This window comes from Chaetodon trifascialis, chromosome 14 (assembly GCF_039877785.1).
Source record: "Chaetodon trifascialis isolate fChaTrf1 chromosome 14, fChaTrf1.hap1, whole genome shotgun sequence".
Classification (NCBI taxonomy): Eukaryota; Metazoa; Chordata; class Actinopteri; order Chaetodontiformes; family Chaetodontidae; genus Chaetodon; species Chaetodon trifascialis.
Window position 1 is genome coordinate 728,799 of NC_092069.1, and position 20,563 is coordinate 749,361.

Genomic DNA, 20,563 nt, shown 5'->3' on the forward strand with positions numbered 1-20,563 from the left:
GTGCAATTAACAGCATGGCTTTTTGACTGAATCACTGACGGGACTTGAGCGTTAAGTATCACTGTGTTAACTGTGTGTGTGTGTGTGTGTGTGTGTGTGTGTGTGTGTGTGTGTGTGTGTGTGTGTGTGTGTGTGTGTGTGTGAGTGAGTGTGTTTGCGTGTGTGTTTGTGTGTTGCCTGACTTTGACATATCTTACCCGTCAAAGAGACGTCTCCTTGTTGACTCAATAGCACTGTCCACATTACGGATGGCCTGCTCTATGGACGTGCTCACAAAGGTGTCCCCTTCTCTGCTGACTGCAGGAACTGTTGCCACATGGAGACAGACAGACTGGCTGCTTAGAACCAAGTTCACCTCGGTTAAAAGAAACTAATATGTTTGGACCTGGAACTTCAATAGGGTGTATAACCCTGCTCAACATAACCAACAGAGAATTTCTTTTCCACGTTTTCATTTTGTGGTTGAGGCTTTTTTCCTAAGTTTCATTAAGCTCATTTAAATATTAATTTTCTAAATTATTTATGCAACACAACCAATACATTTTATGCACTGACATACATTAACAGTTTTGAACCTAGGTTCAAAGGTGTTCTTTATATCCACCTACTGCAAGTAACTGAGCCTTTTAAAGTGCTGCACTTCAGCTTCTTCCTTGAAGTTGGAGTGAACACATTTCTGGCACACTATACCTTGATACAGTTTGTGGATCAGCAACAAAGTGCTGTTGTTTGACCTGAGAAACATCAGCAGGAAGTGCTGACAGAAATCTGAGAGCATTGCCACAGAGTGCAAATAAATTACTGACTGATTTGAACAAAAAAGAAACAGAAACAGGACTTCTCACTCTCTGAACTACTGTGACAGCAATACACACTGAACAGAATATTGATATAACACACACATTTTATATGTCTTGATATTACAGTTCAGTTCAGTTCAATTCGATTATATTTGTATAGCACCAAATCACAATAGAAGTTGTCTCATGGCACTTTCCATATAGAGCAGGTCAAGAACATGCTCTCTAATCAACAGAGAATAAGCAATCCCCCCATGAGCAAGCACTTGGTGACAGTGACAAGGAAAAACTTCCTTTTCACAGGCAGAAACTTGAGAGAGAGAGAGAGAGAGAGAGAGAGATAGAGACACAGTCATGTGACTGTCTTGCTTACGTATACTTTAGTGTGAACTGTGTGCTAGTAATGGAATACATAATCATGCAGTATGCAGTATATATGAATATGTACGAGGCAGTATGCTAGTATGCAATTTTGAACACAACCTAATTTTGTGTTCCAGACTAGGGTTGTCCCGATTCGATCACGTGATCGGAAATCGGGACCGATCACGTCACTGCAGACTTGATCGGATCGGACGTTATGTCCCGGTCAGGTATTGGATAAATAATATATATATACATATTTATTGTTATTTTTAATCACATTTACAATATATGGGCTAGTGATTAAAAATAAATGAGAATAAAATAGTATTTATTAACTACCAACGTTTACAGGCCGGGTCTGTGTCTGTGACAGACGCCACTGAACAGCGCATGTATGGAACACGGCAGCACACAGCAGTTTGTTTTGAAGCTGAGGCGCGTGATATGCTGCTACTATGTCCGCTGTGTGAAAATATTTCAAAGTGAACGACGAGAACAATGCAGTTGCAAACTGTGAGATATGCAAAATCGGGATCTCGACAGGTGGGAACATTAACATACGTTGGTTCACAGTTTATCACAACAGCAAGACAGTAGATGACACACACAAGCGGTAAGAGGTGCACTTGCCCTCTGAAATTATACTTTGTATCACGTAACATAACGTTAAGCAATCATCTCACTTCCCTCCACTGATTAGGCCTAATATAACAGCTGCGGCCGACCGAGCTGCAGGTTCTGTGGCCAGAGCCGGTTACCTTGGCAACGCATCACAACGAGAGATATTGAATAGTCCACTCAGCCGCTTCTTGTGGAAAAACTTACGATTTTAACGGAAAAAAACAACATTAACGTATTAATAATTGATTTAATATTTATTTCTTTCATAAGTGACCATGGTATAAGCGGGATAATGCCCTTTGAGGTGTCCATTATCAGAAATGAAAGTGAAGTCCATTCAGTCGCGTCAGATGCTTCGCGTTGGACTGTTAACGCGTCCGCGTCGTCCAATCATTTCTGACAATGGACACCTCATCGGGAATTATCCCTTACTTAATGTTGCACTATTCCTAATGAGAAGAAAAGACTGTAATTCAAGCTACCTCATAGAAGTTTACAAGACACTGCACTGCATGCATGCACAATTGTGCACAAGTGTTGCATGTTAATATAAGAGCCATTGGTAAAAAATAAAAAAATAAAAATAAGGGACATCCTGGTTCATATTCTTTGCTCTTAGTTCATTTCATAATGTTTTATAGAAGTATCGAATCGGGACTCAACTCAAAATCAAATGACTTGGACTTGGGGGCAAAAAAACGTGATTGGGACATCCCTATTCCAGACAACTAGGAACTTGAAAATTTACTATGTCCTCCCCTCCCCTATGTCCTAACCCTAACCCTAACCCTACAGAAAGTACAATGGAATGCCATTCAAAGTCAAATGTCCTATATGAACTTGAACGGGAACTCATGGCAAATCCATCTACCCTGACTTCAAGATGAAGCAACTGTCTGACGTCACACAACAATGGCAGCACTTACAGAAGCACACATTGATAAGTGTAAACCATCACCTAAAAAACAATGTTAAGTTTATTTGCCTATATTTAATATGTTAAGTCTTAAATTTATATGACTGTCTTAAGTGAATATGTTTCGTATTGTGCACATGGAATGTTTGGAGATCGGAAGTTGGAGCTTTCAGTTGGGAAACTCCGAATGTTGTCATCAGCCTGGCTGATATATCAACCCTGGATGGACTGCCACTCCTTTCCAGATCATTTCCAGTTTCAACTGTTGTGGTGGTCATGCTTCCATGCTATCCTTGCTCATATTCTAGTGATTTAATCTCTTAACCTGCATCTCTCTGTGTCTCATGATCACCACCCATCTCCCGTCTTCCTGCTTATCCATCTGCCTGTCTTCAACTTTCCAAGCCTCAACTCTATCCCTGCCAGCCATGCTTTCCTCTCATTCCCTCTGCCCAGCTCCATTACCCCGTTTTCCTTTTCATAATGCTTCTTTGCAAATGACAAAACACCATCATTCACCAAAGGTTTTCATGTGACCAAAGTTGTTACATCATTGATAAGGAACATGTACGCTTATCCCTTACTCACTAACATGGTGCACTACCTGATCCTCAATCAGAAAGCAAAAACCAGAAAGTGTCAGGTTATGAGCTGATGGCATCAGCTGTGTCTTACCTGCGACAGTGAGCACCATGCCAGCAACCTGGTAGCCGATTGGGTTGCGGGCAACACACTCATAGCGTCCGGCATCAGCTGTGCCCACATCCTTTACCTCTAAATAACCCTCAGGACTGATATGGAACTTTCCACTTTCTGTCACCTGTACACCATCCTGGGAGAAATAGAATGGGACAAAGGTAATTTCCCTGGGAAATAGCATGTGTGGGATGTCAGACGACTGGGGTGTTTGCATTAGTGCTTTTGGATAGAAACGTCAACTTAAACAAGCTAAAACATATTAATCAGTGAGTTACTTAATTGTCATTATTTGCATTAAATCATAATATGTCATATAAAGTAACGACACACCATTTCCTTATACCTTTCTTCTTCACTGCTCTTTTTCAACCACTTAAGCACTAGTTTAAAGCCATGACCTCTGTGGTCATGAGGTGATGAGCACCTTTCTCAGCCAAGAGGAGCTTTCACATCTAACCTTGTTCCATGTGAGGACAGGTTGTGGCTGACCCTGAGCGCTGCAAGGAATCTGGATGTCCTGGCCAGACTCCACCATCAGGTCCCTTGGAGCATTTGTGAAAACAGGCGTTACTGAATGAGTTAAAACATACACACACATGTGCACGTGTTAATGATTACACATTATGCTCAAAGTATTGTACATGTTAAGACCATTTGCAATCAATTACAGCAGACAGACTTGTCTTGACAATTACTTGTCTTGCTCACAGTGTTGATGTTACACTGCAGTTATTAATTTTCTTTCCTCTATTTCATGGCTCTGACACACTGAACAGTTTACAGTCTGTGTGCAGTTCAAAGGGAGATGCAGGCATACTGTATTGTGAAAGGAAATAGTGCATTACTTAATTTGGTAGAAAATAGTGCAATGAGCAAATTCTCATAATGGAACAAATTTGTGCAGTAATTCCTCAACTGCTTTTCAGTTTTTTTCTCTTCCAACAGTGTGACACATATGCACATAGGTACACACTGTCTTGTGTAATGACATTAAGTGAAAAAAGCTGTTTTCCATATACTTTGTCAAGTCCTCTGCACAACGCATACACGCGCACACACACACGCATATGCACGCGCACGCGCACACACGCGCGCACACGCACACGCACACACACACACACACACACACACACACACACACACACACACACACACACACAGCCACAGAACAGCCTGTGTCAATATTTTGCTTCAAGTAGACATGGTCATTATTATGTCCCATCATCTACATTTATTCTGAAGCTTCAGCCCACACCCTCACCTCTCTGCTGGATACGGAGCTGCACAGCGGTGTGCACAGTCCCTACAGGGCTGACTGCCTGGCACTCATACTGGCCCTCGTCATGGGCTGCCACCCGAGTGATGCGGAGAGTACCGGAAGACAGGACTGCATGACGGAGGTCTAGGGGTAATGGACTACCCCCACGTGTCCAGGCAATCACTGGCTGTGGGTAACCACTTGCTTCACAGGGGAGATCCACAGTGTGACCCTCCAGGACTGACTGGTCCTGTGGTGTGACTGTGAACTGGGGGATCGCTGGGAGCACAATGTAGAAAAAAATATTAAAACTTGCTACACAGGAACCTTTACTTACCATGGCAGAGCACTTTATGGAGCTATTAGAGTCCTGATTCCCACCAATTACAGCTCAAAATATATATCGTAAATTTAAGGGATGTCAGTTAGAGAAAACTAACTGGTAATTTGACCAACATGAAGACATATTTTGTCACAACAATCTCAAATTTAGTGTTCATAAAACAGAATAATGTACAGATTAATTGTCAAATGTTTTTAAGTGAGTTGCAGGCAGAAATTTGTGTAAAACATGGAAGCCTCAGCTTCACAATGTGCATCAAAGAGTGATTCAATTCAATGTTATTTATATAGCGCCGAATCACAGCAGAAGTTGTCGCAGGACACTTTCCATACAGAGAAGGTGAGGACCATACTCTTAATCTATGAAGACTCCCATGAGCAGACACGTGAAGAATTAGCGTCACGAATCCAGTATCTGACCAAAAGTAAAATATGGTCACAATCTCTCCCTCTGTTCCTCATGCCATTGAATAATGAGCAAAAAAGAGTTTTTGCAGAACATTAGGATGTCACAGTGAGGTTGAGCTTTGACCCTTTTGATATAAAATGTCATCACTTCATTAATTTCCCCTATGAGATGTTTGTGTGAAATTCAGTCATAATTAACATGAATTCTTGAGTTATACCCAACAATATGATGCGTGTAAGTGTGGACATTTGGGCCAGATGTAATGAAATTCTGGAGATATCGCGTTCATGAGAATGGGATGAGCATAAGTTGACAGTGACCTTTGACCAGGAAAATCTAATCGGTTAATCCTCTAGTCCAAATGAAAGTTTGTGCCATATTCGAAGAAATTCCCTCAAGGCGTTCCTGAGATATCACATTCACAAGAATGGGACGGGTGGACGTATACACAGACAACTTGAAGACATAATGGTCAAGGTGCAGATGCATAAATTGCAGAAAGCTACAAGCAAGCAATTTGGAGCATGAAATCTGTCTTATTTATAGTATAAATAAATCAAAGCCCATTCACCTAACAGAGAAAAACTAATTCAGATTCCTACCTTGTACAATGATATACGCTGTAGAATGTATGGTATCAACATTATTGGAGGCAAAACAGGTATACTGTCCTCCATCAGCCTGAACCACATTCTGGATATAAAGCCCGCCGGAGGGGGTGATGTTGATGCGTGCATCGTTGGGAAGAGGTGTTCGATCACCCTTTGTCCAGGAGACGCGGGGCTGTGGTTGGCCTGTGGCACTGCACTCCAGGGTTACACTCTCCCCAACCAGCACCTCAGTGTTCTGAGGCTGGATCACAAAACTTGGCCGTGCTGGAGGAGCAGGGTGAGACGGGAGAACGTGGGCATGGGGTTAGATTAATTGGGTGACAAGTGATAACACTTGTTTTCTGGATCTGTGGTTTGAGTAACTTCAAGGTATTAGTAAACTCGTGATAAATAAATGTTGGCAAAAAGATAGCGTCATATAATATGTATATACCTGTCAATAACGACACTTTGACTCCTGCTAAAACAACATCCTATGGGTTTCACAAAATGTGGATGGGTCCTATCCATATTTGGCTGGTGATTACAGTAGAAACAGAAGAAACATGTACACAGCAAGGGGCTTGGTGTTTACAATCACTCGAAGACAGAAAATGCACAAAATATGTTTTCAGGATGTTTGCCATCACTCAGGCCATCTGTTACCTAATGATGGCCTCTGAGTCATCTAGAGACAGCCATGCTAATCTCCCACAGCAACAGCTATTTGCACTTTGACTAAATGATGTGTGAACACTGTTTAAGTGTGTATATCAGGTTGAACAATGAGAGCAGCAGAGAGGACAGAATGTACTTGTAAAAATTGAACTTGGTAAACCCCTGCTGATTTGTACAGTATTGCCCCTGAAGACTCAACACTGAACCAGGAGAACTCAGGAAGCCTCATGATGTTCTTCAAAATGGAAATGTCATAAGCTTTTTCCAATCAAAACAAGCATTTGCACAAATGAACAAATACAATACATTCAAGTTGGATTGGATAAATTCTGTCTGAGCAGAGGTGAGTGATACATTGAAAGAAATGTTTTTACAAATGATTAACCTCTGTCAGCAATTGCCCTAAATCTGGATTTTACATGTCAATCTATGATGTAGGTTGAGTAGTCTGGACATGGATAAGACTAAGATTTCACCATGAAATATCGCATACTGCAGCTTTAGTAGTTAAAAGGTTGAGGTTGAAATTAAAAGTTGCCACTTACAGGGGGCTCCAAAATACCGCAGTGTGACCTGTGAAGTCTTGACTTCCCCAGCCACATTTTTTGCCATGCATTGGTAGATTCCTTGGTCTGTCTCCCTGGTGTCCTGGATCATCAGTGTCCCATCTTCCAGCAGGTTCAGACGACTGTCATCACGCATGTTTAGAGCATTGCTGTCAACAGAGCACAGAGATACACATCACAACTGATTAAACATACATCAATAAATATACAGTCTATTCACATACTGTACTTTTCTAAAATCCCACATAAACATTTAACAATAATAGAGGTAACTGTGTTGGTATAATCCCAACATTTTTAAAATGGGAATGGCAATGTCAGAAATTTCATTTATCTACTTTAAATGTCAGCAATTTATGAGGCCTAAACACATGTACTTGCTAAAAACAGTCAGTCAAGCCTTTGGTTACTTAACATAGTTAGAAGATTAAGTGCAGGAGTGGAACATCTATAACCTTTCTGTGTGTTTTTACTTTTTAATATTTTAAGTACATTTTCCTGACAATACTTAAGTGTACTTAAGTGACATTTGCAATGGTGGACTCTTACAGTGTGGTGTCATACTTCAATTTAAATAATGGACCTGAATACTTCCTCCACCACTCATGAAGTGTCTTACTTGTTCCTCAGCCAGATGATCTGTGGTTTAGGGTTGCCTTCGGCCTTACATGTGAAGTAAACAGTGTTCCCTGATGTAACGTCCACATCCTGGGGCTCTGAAGTGATCCTGGGTACCTCTGGGGATAAAGATAGGAAGATTATTATGCTGGTGTAAATTCATGTCTATTCATTTATATTTGCCTGCATGTCACACCAATCAGTCTGTCTGTTACACCAAACTTCTAGTGAACTTGTCGTGTTCTTCTGTGAGAGACTGATGCCTAGGCACACACTGAATGTACCCATAGTAGACACATTTCAAAACTTCACTCTGGCAACGAACAAACCATAGGATAAGGAAAAATCTGTGTTCACCAGCAGTTAAAACAAACCCAAACCCATTGACAAGCTTCAGGAAGAGATAAAAAACATCTCTCCTTTTGCCACCAAATCACTCCACATTAACACATCCCGTTTCTTGGTAATCTCCATTATGGTCCAAAGAGGACGCAAGCCTGGCTCATCAGGCGCATTATTCTAACCTATTTACAAGGGGGAAGAAACCGAACAAGGAGGGAGGTATGGAATGGCTCAGCCATTTTTAAGCAGACATTCTTCCTCTGATTCCTTGCTATGCAGACAGACAAGATGATGGAGGTGGTTACATAGTGCAAGAATATGCATTCAGAGGCCATGTCTGTCATTAAAAAGCAATCAACAATGAATGAATGCTAAATTCTAAGAGATCACCTCTGCCATCCAAACCTTACCCAAAGATACTGAAGCAATACAAGCTAGGAAAACAGCTCATTGAGGAATCATCCAAGCAAGTGCCTCGATGGTGACCTAAAGATGTGCAAGGAGTTGCATTTATAACAATAAATAACAAGAGAGTGTGTGTGTGTGTGTGTGTGTGTGTGTGTGTGTGTGTGCATGTGTGAGACAGTGACTAAGCATACCTGTTATTTGCTGGCAGGAATGCTGAAGGTTTTGTAAGTGGACAGAATTGTGGTTTAAGTTAGGAGAGTGTGTATGAAAATTAGGAGAAATGCCTACTTGTCCAAATGTGTGTTCCTCTCAATGTCAAAGTTGTCCCAATAGAAAACAAAATTAGGTTTCAATAAGATGGCTCTCAATAACCAAGTCAGCCTAGCTGATGCTGTTAATGTTGCAGCACATTTAAGTACCACAGATATACGGTCTGATTTTAGCTATAGCATGGCTTAATGTGGAGACATACTATGAAACAGCTGAAAACTGATACGCTCCACACTAAACTAAATACATGATGTCCATGTTCCAACCAAACATCCAAATCGCTATGCTCGGTGGGAATTCTGTTTTTTCTCTGCGTACCACAGTTGAGCTCCTCAGCAGTGAGTGTTGCCACCGATCTGCCCTGGAGGCGGCTGGGGTAGTCACAGGTGGCAGCAGCCTGGGCATTGCCAGACTCAGCATACTGCTTCAGCAGGTCAGCCAGCCACAGCAGCTCACAGTCACAGTTTAATGCATTGGAATCCAGTCGCCTGAGTACACAGACAACATGCACAGACACATATACACATAGCAAGTGAGAAATGCACGTACAAGGATACAGGATATGATATTTAACTGTGGAGATGTATATAAAGCAGTGTTGTATAAGTCTTGTCTGGCAGTTTGTGAACTAAAACTGGTCTGGCGTAGCCTGGTATAGCCCAGCTCAGTCCAAAGAGTAGGGCTCAGTGGGGCCACACTGGAAGACCTGACCTGCTGTGGGAAACTATCTCTTGTTACGATCCTACAGACCTGTTCTAGTCCTAGTAAGTCTTTTTCCTGTTCCCCAGTATTAGTGTCACCTGTCTGTACTCCTATGTCTGTCTAGCTGGGTGGTCACTTACACCCAGCCAACTCCGCCCCCTCAGGTGACACCTGATGCGCATGATCCTGATTAAGGCACAGTATAAAAGGGGAGGGCTCTCTCCTACCCGTGTCTGATTGTCCTGAATCCCTGGCGGTGTCTTTGTTCGTGTTCTGTGACTACCTGTGAGTATCTCCTCTCCAGTTGAGTTGCTAATGTTTATTATTTTTGGGCAGCCACTTATTGTGTATTTTTTGTGTTTCAGTGTCTTCTGCCGCATCAGTGCGTGCCTTGCCTCAAACCCGCTTCATCAGAGCTTCCTTAGTTTCTCCCCACTCGTTTTGAGCGCACCTTTTGTTTATATCTGTATTTATATATGTATATCTTTATTTATATTTTTTATATCTCTGTCTCTGGTCTGCACCTTTGGGCCCAAAACAAATTCTCAGGTTAAGCCTAACCCAGACCATCTCCTGCATGTATACAAGCCCCTTGTTAACAGGCAACTTCACTGTGTCACGCACAGTGAAGAGGTGGTCTGACGAGGCTGAAGAGGCTCTAAAGGACTGCTTCGATACAACAGTGTAGGAAATATTCTGTGACTCTCATGAGGAGGACATTGACAGTTTTGCGGACTACATAAACTTCTGTGTGGAGAACACTGTACCCACCAGGACTATACGGTGTCACTCAAACAACAAACCCTGGATTAATCCAGACATTAAGGCTCTTTTAAAGGAGAAGAGGAGGGCCTTCAAGTCAGGAAACAACGAGGAGCTGAAAACTGTTCAGAGGGAGCTAAGAAGGAAAATCAGGGAGGGGAAGGACAGATACAGGAAAAGAGTGGAGGAACAGCTGCAGGATACACTCCAAAAGCCACATTTCCGTCAATTTCCGTCACTGTAAATTGCCGTGGAAGTTCTCCCTCAGCCACTGTGACCATGAGGTGTTAAAATGCAAATGTTAATGCTGCAAAGCTATACAAATGCAAATTGGGATTTTGTGTGTGTGTGTGTGTGTGTGTGTGTGTGTGTGTGTGTGTGTGTGTGTGTGTGTGTGTGTGTGTGTGTGTGTTCTGTGCCTACACAATACAAAGATTTTTTTTTTTCATGAGGATTTAAAAGTGTGTTTGAATAATTTTATAGGTTACATACAGGATAAGTGTCCTGACTCTCAAAGGTCTTTAACTTTCCACTTAAATTGCTAAATCAAAGTTGTGAAAATTAAAGCATCTACAGTTCTTGGACAGTGGTCACAATTTTTCGCATTTTGCCACCACAAACACCAGATGAACAATGCTTGTGTGATTAGCTTGCAAAATTCCAGAGTAAGTCCACTGATGATTCTTTAAGTAGGAATAAAAAGGGAATACACCAAAGTAACTTTTCTTTTTTTCATTTTCGATGATGTCACTTTAAAGAAGTTTACATGTTTTATAAAATATTCAGGTACAAAAATAGAAAATCAAAGTACCTAACAAAATTACAGCATGTTTTTCATTCTACGCAACAAAAATGGTCTCGCGAGAAATTCCGAGAGCGCGACCTCGCATATGATTGGACGCCTCCTCTGACGCAATGACGTTGGCAGAAAACGACCTCGGCGCGTCTGTGAACGCGAATCGAGCTTGGATTAGAACAGTTACGTTTCAGGTCCTGCTAAACTTTAACTCTGTTCATACAATGGCCGGACTTCGTCTTCAGTTCATCCCAGAAGGCACTCCTCTGCGACGAGTGGACGGCCTGGCTGCGGAGCGACCATATCCAGAAAGTCCAAACAATTTAGAGAAGAAACTGCTGAGCGCCTTCAGTGGATTGTCTCGGCTGCTAACGCAGCTGATCGCGCAGTTGGCGGGGAGAATGGCCGTGATAAAAGCCAGACTGCTCGCTCTGGAGGAGCAGCCCCGACCGAACTGCAGCTGCGGAGACGAAGAGACGGGTGCGCAAGTTTAGTACTCCATTGTGCAGTTTTTAGGGCGCCAAACCTTTATTATTCTTTTGGTAATCGTTCACGTTACATTTAACATTACAATCTATTTTGTATTTTAAAGGAAAAGGTGCGACGTCTGCACAATAGTGACAGAAACGACAGGTGATATGAACCTGAGCAGGGGTAAGTTAATAAAACACACAGGAATTATTCTGCAGAATGTAAGTAAATATAAACGTTGCGTGACGTGTTTGTACTTTTTGTGTTTTACAGACTAAACTCGCCCCACAACAAAACGGTGACGTCATATTTGATGGCGACTTTGGGTGAATCCCATTTCTCTTTTCTACCCCTGACCCCTTGCCCCTTGAAACAGAGTGCCAAGGGGTAGGGCCGAAAGTCAAACCCTCCGAATTGGGACACCCCTTCGACAATCGCGTACGTCATCAGTAGTCGCCGCTGCCTCTTACGTAGGCAGATGCGACGAGCTAATGCTACCGTCACACTCGATTTGTGTATGACATTCCTGCATGTTGTATCCCATAACGCTATCAATGTAACTGAATACCAGCAGTGAGGTTGCCAAAGTTATTATTGATAACGTTATCACTGCAGATTATCATCAGGGCTGCCCACAGAGCACCGCTAGTGGCATTCAGCCTGGCAACGGTAACCACGTAACTGAAGCCTTGACTACTATCGATTTTTTCGGGGGTTTTTTTTAACGAGGAAAATTCAATTCAATTCAATTTTATTTGTATAGCGCCAAATCACAACAGAAGTTGTCTCAGGACACTTTCCATATAGAGCTGGTACAGACCAAGCTCTTTTATCTACAAAGAAACCAACAATTCTATCAAAATGACCACTACACATTGAAACAACGTTAAAATAGACAATAAAGTGGTTTTCGTACATTTTAAAACTTTATTCATGGAGAAAATACCGGTCTTGCAAGGCATTCTGAGAAATCTGTCGTACCCCTCCGTTTGGAGTGTGCCTCGGAAAAATCTCCGTTTGGAGGGGTACATAGCCCTACCACTTCCCCCTACCCCTCCGTCATAATGGGAATTGGGACACCCCTACCCCTCCAAGTGAACGCGCAAAACGGAGGGGTAGGGCCAAGGGGGAGGGCCAAGGGGTGAAATGGGATGAAGCCTTTAACTGGGAGTCCAGACATGGATGGTGTGGACAGCAGTCTTTTTATGTAAGTTGTTTTTTGTTGTTGTTGTTGTTGTTTTAAACCCTTTCTGTTGTTTCTTGTTGTTGTTTTTACTGAAGCCTGTCTTAATTATTTCAAACGAATATATATTTTCTTCCAGCGGCCTGTAAGACATATTATGAGATGGTGCAGAGGAGCTTCAGGTATGCCCAGCCAGCTCTTTCAGTTCAGGCAGCAGCTGTGAAGATTTCAGCTCGCAGCAGACAAAGAAGGAAGCGGGTAAGAGTCCCATGAGTGCCGCTTTATTTTCACAACAATGTAAAAATGGGCTGAATTTTATTTATTAGCTGCATTGTTTTTGACAAACATGGTCACATATGTTATCATGTGTTATTGTTTCTTTGCAGTACTAATATTATATTAATACCTGTATTTACAACTGCTGGAAGCAACAAGGAGTGTTCCAGCTCTCCAAACTCTGCCAGACACTGCAAGATCGGCTGGAGAGCGACCCAAAGTATGTGGCGACACACCGCAAGAGGCTTCACATCGAGTCCCCTTCAAAGTGACATGCACCAAACCAGTATGACCCAGAGGCAGCAAAGAAGCATTTCCAGAGGCATTAGACTCTTTTTCATGCACCATGGACGAGCAGCATGGCCCAACCCAGAGACTCTTATCAGTGAACCCCTCTGCACATTTCCTTGCTTTTTTTCCCCAGTAGTCACTGATTTTACTTGGTAGATCCTTGTTAATGTGTGTGTCACGATTTCATTAAAGACTTTTTTTCAAAATGTTTCTGTCAACTGTGTTCTTTGTGTTCTATTGTGTGGTAGTGTAGAAGGTGGATCGCCGAATAAATCAATGAATCATCAATCAAATATATATATCATTTATATTTTAGATATACATAAATATAACTATATAATAATTATTTTTAATATATTAATTTATTATATAGTGTTTAAATTAATATGTATTTATTATTATTATTATTATTTGTGGTGCACAGATGACCAATAGCAGCAGAGTTGTCATCCAATCACATGATCACTCACTCATGTGATTGGAGTTGCTATCCAATCACATGATGGTTTCCTTTTAAAATGCCTGTGGAATCATCCAATGGTTGTTTGTGAAGTCAGCAGGCCAGCCTGAGTAGATCAACGTCGGTAGCATTCATGTGCTAATTAGAGCAATTCGCACCTTCGCGAAGGCGCGATTAACCACGCCCCCCACCGACAGATGGTTCGTTTCCAACGATTTTCGGAGCCGGCGAAGTTCCCCGTAAACTTGCCGTAAATCGCCAAAAATCAACCAACTTCGCAGGGATTTACGGGTCGAAAATGTGGTTTTTCATGCAGTGATAACAACACCAGGGAAGTCTGGAGAGGCCTGGAAACCATCTCAGGCCACCAGGAGCCAAACTCCCAGGCAGCTGGGGATCCAAAGTGGGCAGATGAGCACATACTTATGTAAGCTTGAGGAAACATCTGCCCCTCCCCCAGCTGTATCAGCCCTGCAGCAGCCCTCCTTTGATCTTCCAGCATTCTGCCCAAGTACCACCCTTCACCCCTATACGGCTGACTTTTCCCACCTGTCACCCACCTGCCACCTGCAGAAGTTCTCTGATGACTGCCATTGTCTGCCTCATCACAGATGGGGACGACAGGTCATACAGAGGACTCATCCAGGATTTTGTGGACTGGTGCCAACAGAACCACCTCCTGATTAATGCTGGAAAAACCAAGGAGCTGGTTGTGGACTTCCGTCAGCGCCCGAACTCATCCCCATCACCAATGAACATCCAAGGAAGGGACATTGAGATGGTGACATTTTATAAGTACCTGGGTGTTCATCTGAACAACAAACTGGACTGGACTCATAACACCAGTGAACTAAAAAAGGATAGAGCAGACTATCTGCTCAGGAGGCTGAGGTCTTTTGGGGTGCGTGGGGCACTCCTGAAGATGTTCTATGACTCTGTTGTGGCCTCTGCCATTTTCTACAGTGTAGTCTGCTGGGGGAGCAGCATTACAGCTGACAGGAAGAGGCTGTACAAACTCATTAGGACGGCCAGCTCTGTCCTTGGGATGCCCTCTGGAACTGGTGGAGGTGGTGGGGGAGAGGATGACAGCCAAGCTGCCCTCCCTGACAGTCAATGACTCCCACCCCCTCCAACACACACTCACTGTACTGAGGAGCTCCATCGGATACAGGATGCTACATCCAAAGTGTGTGAAGGAGAGGTATCGCGGGTCATTCTTTCCTGCAGCTGTCAGACTACACAACAAAAACTGCTCCAAGTAATCTGTGAATTATCTGTGCAATAATCTGTGCAGTGCAACCTGTACATAATAGTCTGTAAATACTACTTCTAATTTCTTAAGACGTTTATTTTTTATTCCACTCTTTTGTATATACTTATTGTTTTATTTTCATGCACTTGTTACGCTACTCTATCTACTTTATTGGTGCTGCTGTAAACTGGAATTTCCCCTTGTGGGACTAATAAAGAAATATTGAATTGAACTGAGTAACATCTCTCTACTTGGCATTATCCTCTGGTAACTGATCCAGCTTTCAATTCTACCACAATGTGGACATTTTCCATGACATGGCTTTCAGACAATCTAACTGGCAAAGTTTTTTTTATCCTTGAGGCACTCTCTTTTCAACAAAACAGTTTAGAACCAGTTCAAGGCCCAAGTGATACTTTGTATACACTCACTGGCCACTTTATTAGGTACACCTTGCTAGTACCAAATTGAACCCCCTTTTTGCCTTTAGAACTGCCTTAATTCCTTATCGAGCACAATGTGTTTGAAACATTTCTCAGAAATTTTTGTCCATATTGACTAATGCTGTCAATCGATTAAAATATTTAATCACGATTAATCTCATGAATGAATGAATGTCATAGTTAACTCGCGATTAATCACAAATTAATCGCACATTTTTATCTATTCTTAATGTCCCTTGAATTATCATTTTAATGCTCTTATCAACATGGAAAAGTGGATAGGCTTGCTTTGTGAAAATGTTTTTTTAATTGAAAACAACATGTAGTGTTCAATTCCATTCAATTTTATTTGTATAGCGCCAAATCACAACAGAAGTTGTCTCAGGACACTTTCCATATAGAGCTGGTACAGACCAAGCTCTTTTATCTACAAAGAAACCAACAATTCCCCCATGAGCAAGCACTTGGCGACAGTGGCGAGGAAAAACTTCCTTTTAACAGGCAGAAACCTCGAGCAGAACCAGACTCTGGGTGGGCGGCCATCTGCCTCGACTGGTTGGGTGAGAGAGGAAGAGCAAGAGAGGGAGAGTGAGACAGAGAGAGACAGACAGACAGACAGAAATGCAGTCAGAGAGAGAGAGAGAGAGACAGAGAGACGGACATGCAATCACAGTAACAGTGACAGTGTTATATTTCACACTAACATTCTCACTTTGAGCAGTCATTCACATTTGAATGAATCAAATCTCACACAAAAAAAACACACACTCAAAAAAATGACGCAGCTAAAATTGATTTGCGTTAACACGTTAATAACACGATATTTTTGACAGCACTAATATTGACATGATAGAGTCACACAGTTGCTGCAGATTCCCATGATGCAAATTTCCCGTTCCACCACACCGAAAAGGTGCTCTATTGCACATATGTCAAACTCAAGGCCCATGATGGAATTATCTTTGGGCTGCATGATAATATCTAATTATTATTAGAGCTGGCCCACAGGTATATTACACACACCACTAGTAATACAAGCCCCACAATGTACTGCTAGTGCGTCGGCACGTTAATCAAAGGCCCGCGAGCGCGAGTCCCTGCGCCACTCATTCTTCAGCAGCCTGATTGAGCTTGTTACCTGTGGTCAACTTTCCGCTACCCTCTCCACGAAAAATGGCTAAACGGTAGGTGGACTTTGAAAACAAGGGTTTTCAAGGCAGGTGGGAGGCAGAGTGTATGTTGCGGATATGAAGGACAAAGCTGTTTGTCTTCTGTGCAGAGACAATGTGGCTGTCATGCAAGAATATAACAAAAGAAGACAGTATGAAACGAAACACCATGACAGGTAAATTACTCTGGAAAAGCTGCATAAAGAGCCAGAAGAAATGGATGCAACTGATTTTTCTTGTATTTAATGTTTTTGCTACCACTGGGCATGTTTGGCTTTTCTTTGAAGGAAATTATTTTTTGGCTGTTGTTGGCCTGTGGGAAAATGTTTTCATTTGAAATTACTATGGAAAGCTGCAGATAAAGCCATAAGAAATGAATGCAACTGATTTTTCATTTATTTAATGATTAATATTGTTTTATAGGTAATAACTTACAGGCTGTGTTAGTTCCAGGTTCAGTGCAATAAGGTAATTTCAATCAGTTCAATAAACATTGAATCAGTCCGGCCCTCGACTTGGAACATTTTTATAAATTTTGGCCCACTGTGTATTTCAGTTTTACACCCCTGCTCTATTGGATTGAGATCTGGTGACTGTGGAGGGCATTGGAATACAGTGAACTCATTGTCATGTTCAAGAAACCAGTTTGAGATGATTTGAGCTTTGTGACATGGTGCATTATCCTGCTGGAAGTAGCCATCAGAAGATGGGTACACTGTGGTCATAAAGGGATGGACATGATCAGCAACAATACTCAGGTAGGCTGTGGCATTTAAACAATGCTCAATTGGTACTAAGTGTCCCAAGAAAATATCCCCAACACCATTAAACCACCACCATCAGCCTGAACCATTGATACAAGGCAAGATGGATCCATGCTTTCATGTTGTTTACGCTAAATTCAGACCCTACCATCTGAATGTTGCAGCTGAAATTGAGACTCATCAGACCAGGTAACATTTTTCCAATCTTTTATTGTCTAATTTTGGTGAGCCCGTGTGAATTGTAGCCTCAGTTTCCTGTTCTCAACTGACAGGAGTGGCACCCGGTATGGTCTTCTGCTTCAAGGTTCAACATGTTGTTGTTAAAATAGTGCTGGGCGGTATGACCAAAAATGATCTATAACTGTATTTTTCAAAATTATAACGGTTTCACAGTATATGACAGTATTTTTTTTTTTTTTTTCATCTGGAAGATGAAATCTCTGCCTAAAAAAAACATTATTTAGAGTGTCATGGGATAGTAGCCAAATTCATCTAGGAATTAGTAAAGTAATATCTGATGAGTTACTGTGCAAAAGTCCATGCTAACCTGAGCAGTTTTACAGATGTTTTAACACAGGTATGTCCAGGCGCTCATTTGGGCGTATCTCGTCCAAGCATATGGAGAACCACGTCTGTTGCAAACACTTTTTCAGCCTTTTTTCTGCTTGCTATTGTTCTTATCTCTCATAAAATGCAAATAAAACAGTAAAGTAACACCTCAGGCTAGTCAGCAGGGTCCTCTGTGAGCGCTCTGCCAATTCATGTGTAAATGCGACGGAGCACTCACACTAAGTGCGCACTTACATCAATAGCTCAGCAACCCATTCTTCAGTTTTGATGATCGACACCTCTATCAACCCGTCAGAGTCAAGAGATTCAAGGGGCAGCACCCATATTCACCAGGGTAACACCAATAACAATCCAGAACCCCAGACATAGTATATCGCATGAAGAGCACTCCCCCCACTCTAGAAACACCCTCCTTTATGTAAACGACCAGGACCTTCATGATTGATCTCAAACTAATGCAGAGTCACAGGAGCAGACATTAGCAGCATTTTTTTGAGCTGGAATATAACTTTTGACCACAAAACAGCAACGGTAAGACATACTTAATGGTTTAGCAAAGTTTTTTTCTGCTACTCTTTGGCTGCTAGCTCATCAAGTTTCCATCGCACAGTGAAGAGGCAGACATCTTCGTGATCAGCTTGTGTGGTTTGTATGAAGTGGTGAAATGAGCAGACGCTCTAAAGTGGTCATATGCTATTTTTGTCTTTTTGTTACATGTGCATATAATTTATTTCTGATTGGTGGCAATGCTTGGTAGAGGCTTTTCGCTGAGTTTCTCCCCGTCATTCTGATATGTTACAAGTTAGGATTGGTACTTCCTAGCGTGAGCATTGACTGTCTGACCTGCATGCATCTCACGTTGCCCCCTGTAGAGGCGGCGCTTGTATTGAACAGGTTAGATGCAAGTTGGGGATTGTAACTTGGCTGCAGTATTTTCTGCTCAGTATTTCATACCTGGGATCCAATTTGTTGATCATCTGCCTGCCATGTCTTTGGCTAGGTGAATAGAGATAGTTTGTAATCTCGATCTACTGATTGCTTTTTCTGTCGTAGGGAATCCCTCTAGCAAATGTGCCTTGAAGTGACACCACAGCACTACAGTTTACCCTCACCACGGCCCGCACCATGCGTGTTTCGAGCGCAACACTGAAAACGGTCCCGTCTGAAACTGCATTCAGAATGTTTTGTAATCACATACACCGGTGTGACGGTATATTAAAAATTCATATCATAACATAAAATATACACCGGTATTCGGTGTGAACCAGTATACCGCCCAGCACTAATTTAAATCCTCTTTCTTCCCCATTCTGATGTTTGGTTTGAACATCAGTAAGTTGTTTTGACCACGTTTACATGCCTAAATGCACTGAGCTGCTGCCATGTGATTGGCTAATTAGCTATTTGTGTTAACAAGCCATTCAAGAGGTGTATCTTATAAAGTGGCCAGTGAGTTTATGTATCCATTCACACCATTTAACCCCCCCTCCGCCCCACTTCACCTCCTCCCAAGGTGCAGGTGCCCTCCCCAACCCTCTCCATAGTAACTGACCAGGTGAAGAAGGAGCTCAGGAGGATGAAGGTGAGGAAGGCTACAGGTCTTGACAGAATCGGCTCCAGACTGCTCAGGGACTGCACAGATCAGCTCTGTGGGGTAACCCTGCACATCCTCAACATGAGCCTCAGTCTGGAGAGAGTTCCGACCCTTTGGAAAACTTCCTGTGTGGTTCCAGTCCCAAAAACTGCGCATTCCAGGGAGCCCTACCACTTCAGGCCAGTAGCCTTAACCTCCCACCTGAGGAAGACATGGGAGAGGATTATACTGAACCAGCTCCATCACCTGGTGGGCAGCGAGTTGGACCCCTTACAGTCTGCATATTGTCCAAGCATCGGCGTGGAGGACGCAGTCATCTACCTGCTCCATCGATAGCTTTCCCATTGGAGCATACTGGAAGCACGGTGAGGGTCATGTTCTTCGACTTCTCCAGTGCTTTCAACATGATCCAACCATCACTGCTCAGGGGGAAGCTGAAAGGAGCCGGCGTAGACTGCCACCTGGCTGCGTGGCTACCTCACCAACAGACCACAGTATGTGAGGCCACAGCATGTGAGGCTTCACACTGACAGCTGTTACATACAGAAATTCTCTGATGATACAGTCATTGTTGGATGCGTATCACAGGAGAACGAACTGGAATACATGGAATTCGTAACCAACTTTGTCAACTGGTGTGGACTGAACCACCTACACATAAGCACCAGCAAGACGAAAGAGATGGTGATCGATGTCCGAAGGAAGGTACCACAGACTACACCAGTGAACATCCAGGGCAGTGGACATTGAGATCGTGGGGGATTACAAATGCTTGCTGCATCCAGTCTGTAAGAAAGAACGCTACCACAGGTCCTTCATTCCTACATCTGTCAGACTGTTTAACTCCAGCATCATGTAATGTAGCACTGTGTTGATGCTGTCTTTCTCAATTCTACATCATAAACCTGCTTTTGATTTGCACTACTGTTATCAATGCAAATATCTGC

The 20,563-nt window shown here is 42.5% G+C and overlaps 1 protein-coding gene across 1 annotated transcript in view; it reads right to left on the reverse strand.

Annotated features, from left to right (window-relative positions):
- Positions 1-20,563, reverse strand: part of LOC139342278 (peroxidasin) — a 119,542-nt gene that overhangs the window by 54,129 nt on the left and 44,850 nt on the right. The window contains exons 7-14 of the mRNA XM_070979290.1: positions 9,202-9,371; positions 7,865-7,982; positions 7,225-7,394; positions 6,014-6,286; positions 4,664-4,939; positions 3,860-3,972; positions 3,379-3,535; positions 198-306 (exon numbers count right to left, since the gene is read on the reverse strand). Coding sequence (XP_070835391.1) covers positions 198-306; positions 3,379-3,535; positions 3,860-3,972; positions 4,664-4,939; positions 6,014-6,286; positions 7,225-7,394; positions 7,865-7,982; positions 9,202-9,371 — 1,386 coding nt within the window. The remainder of the gene's footprint in view (positions 1-197; positions 307-3,378; positions 3,536-3,859; positions 3,973-4,663; positions 4,940-6,013; positions 6,287-7,224; positions 7,395-7,864; positions 7,983-9,201; positions 9,372-20,563) is intronic.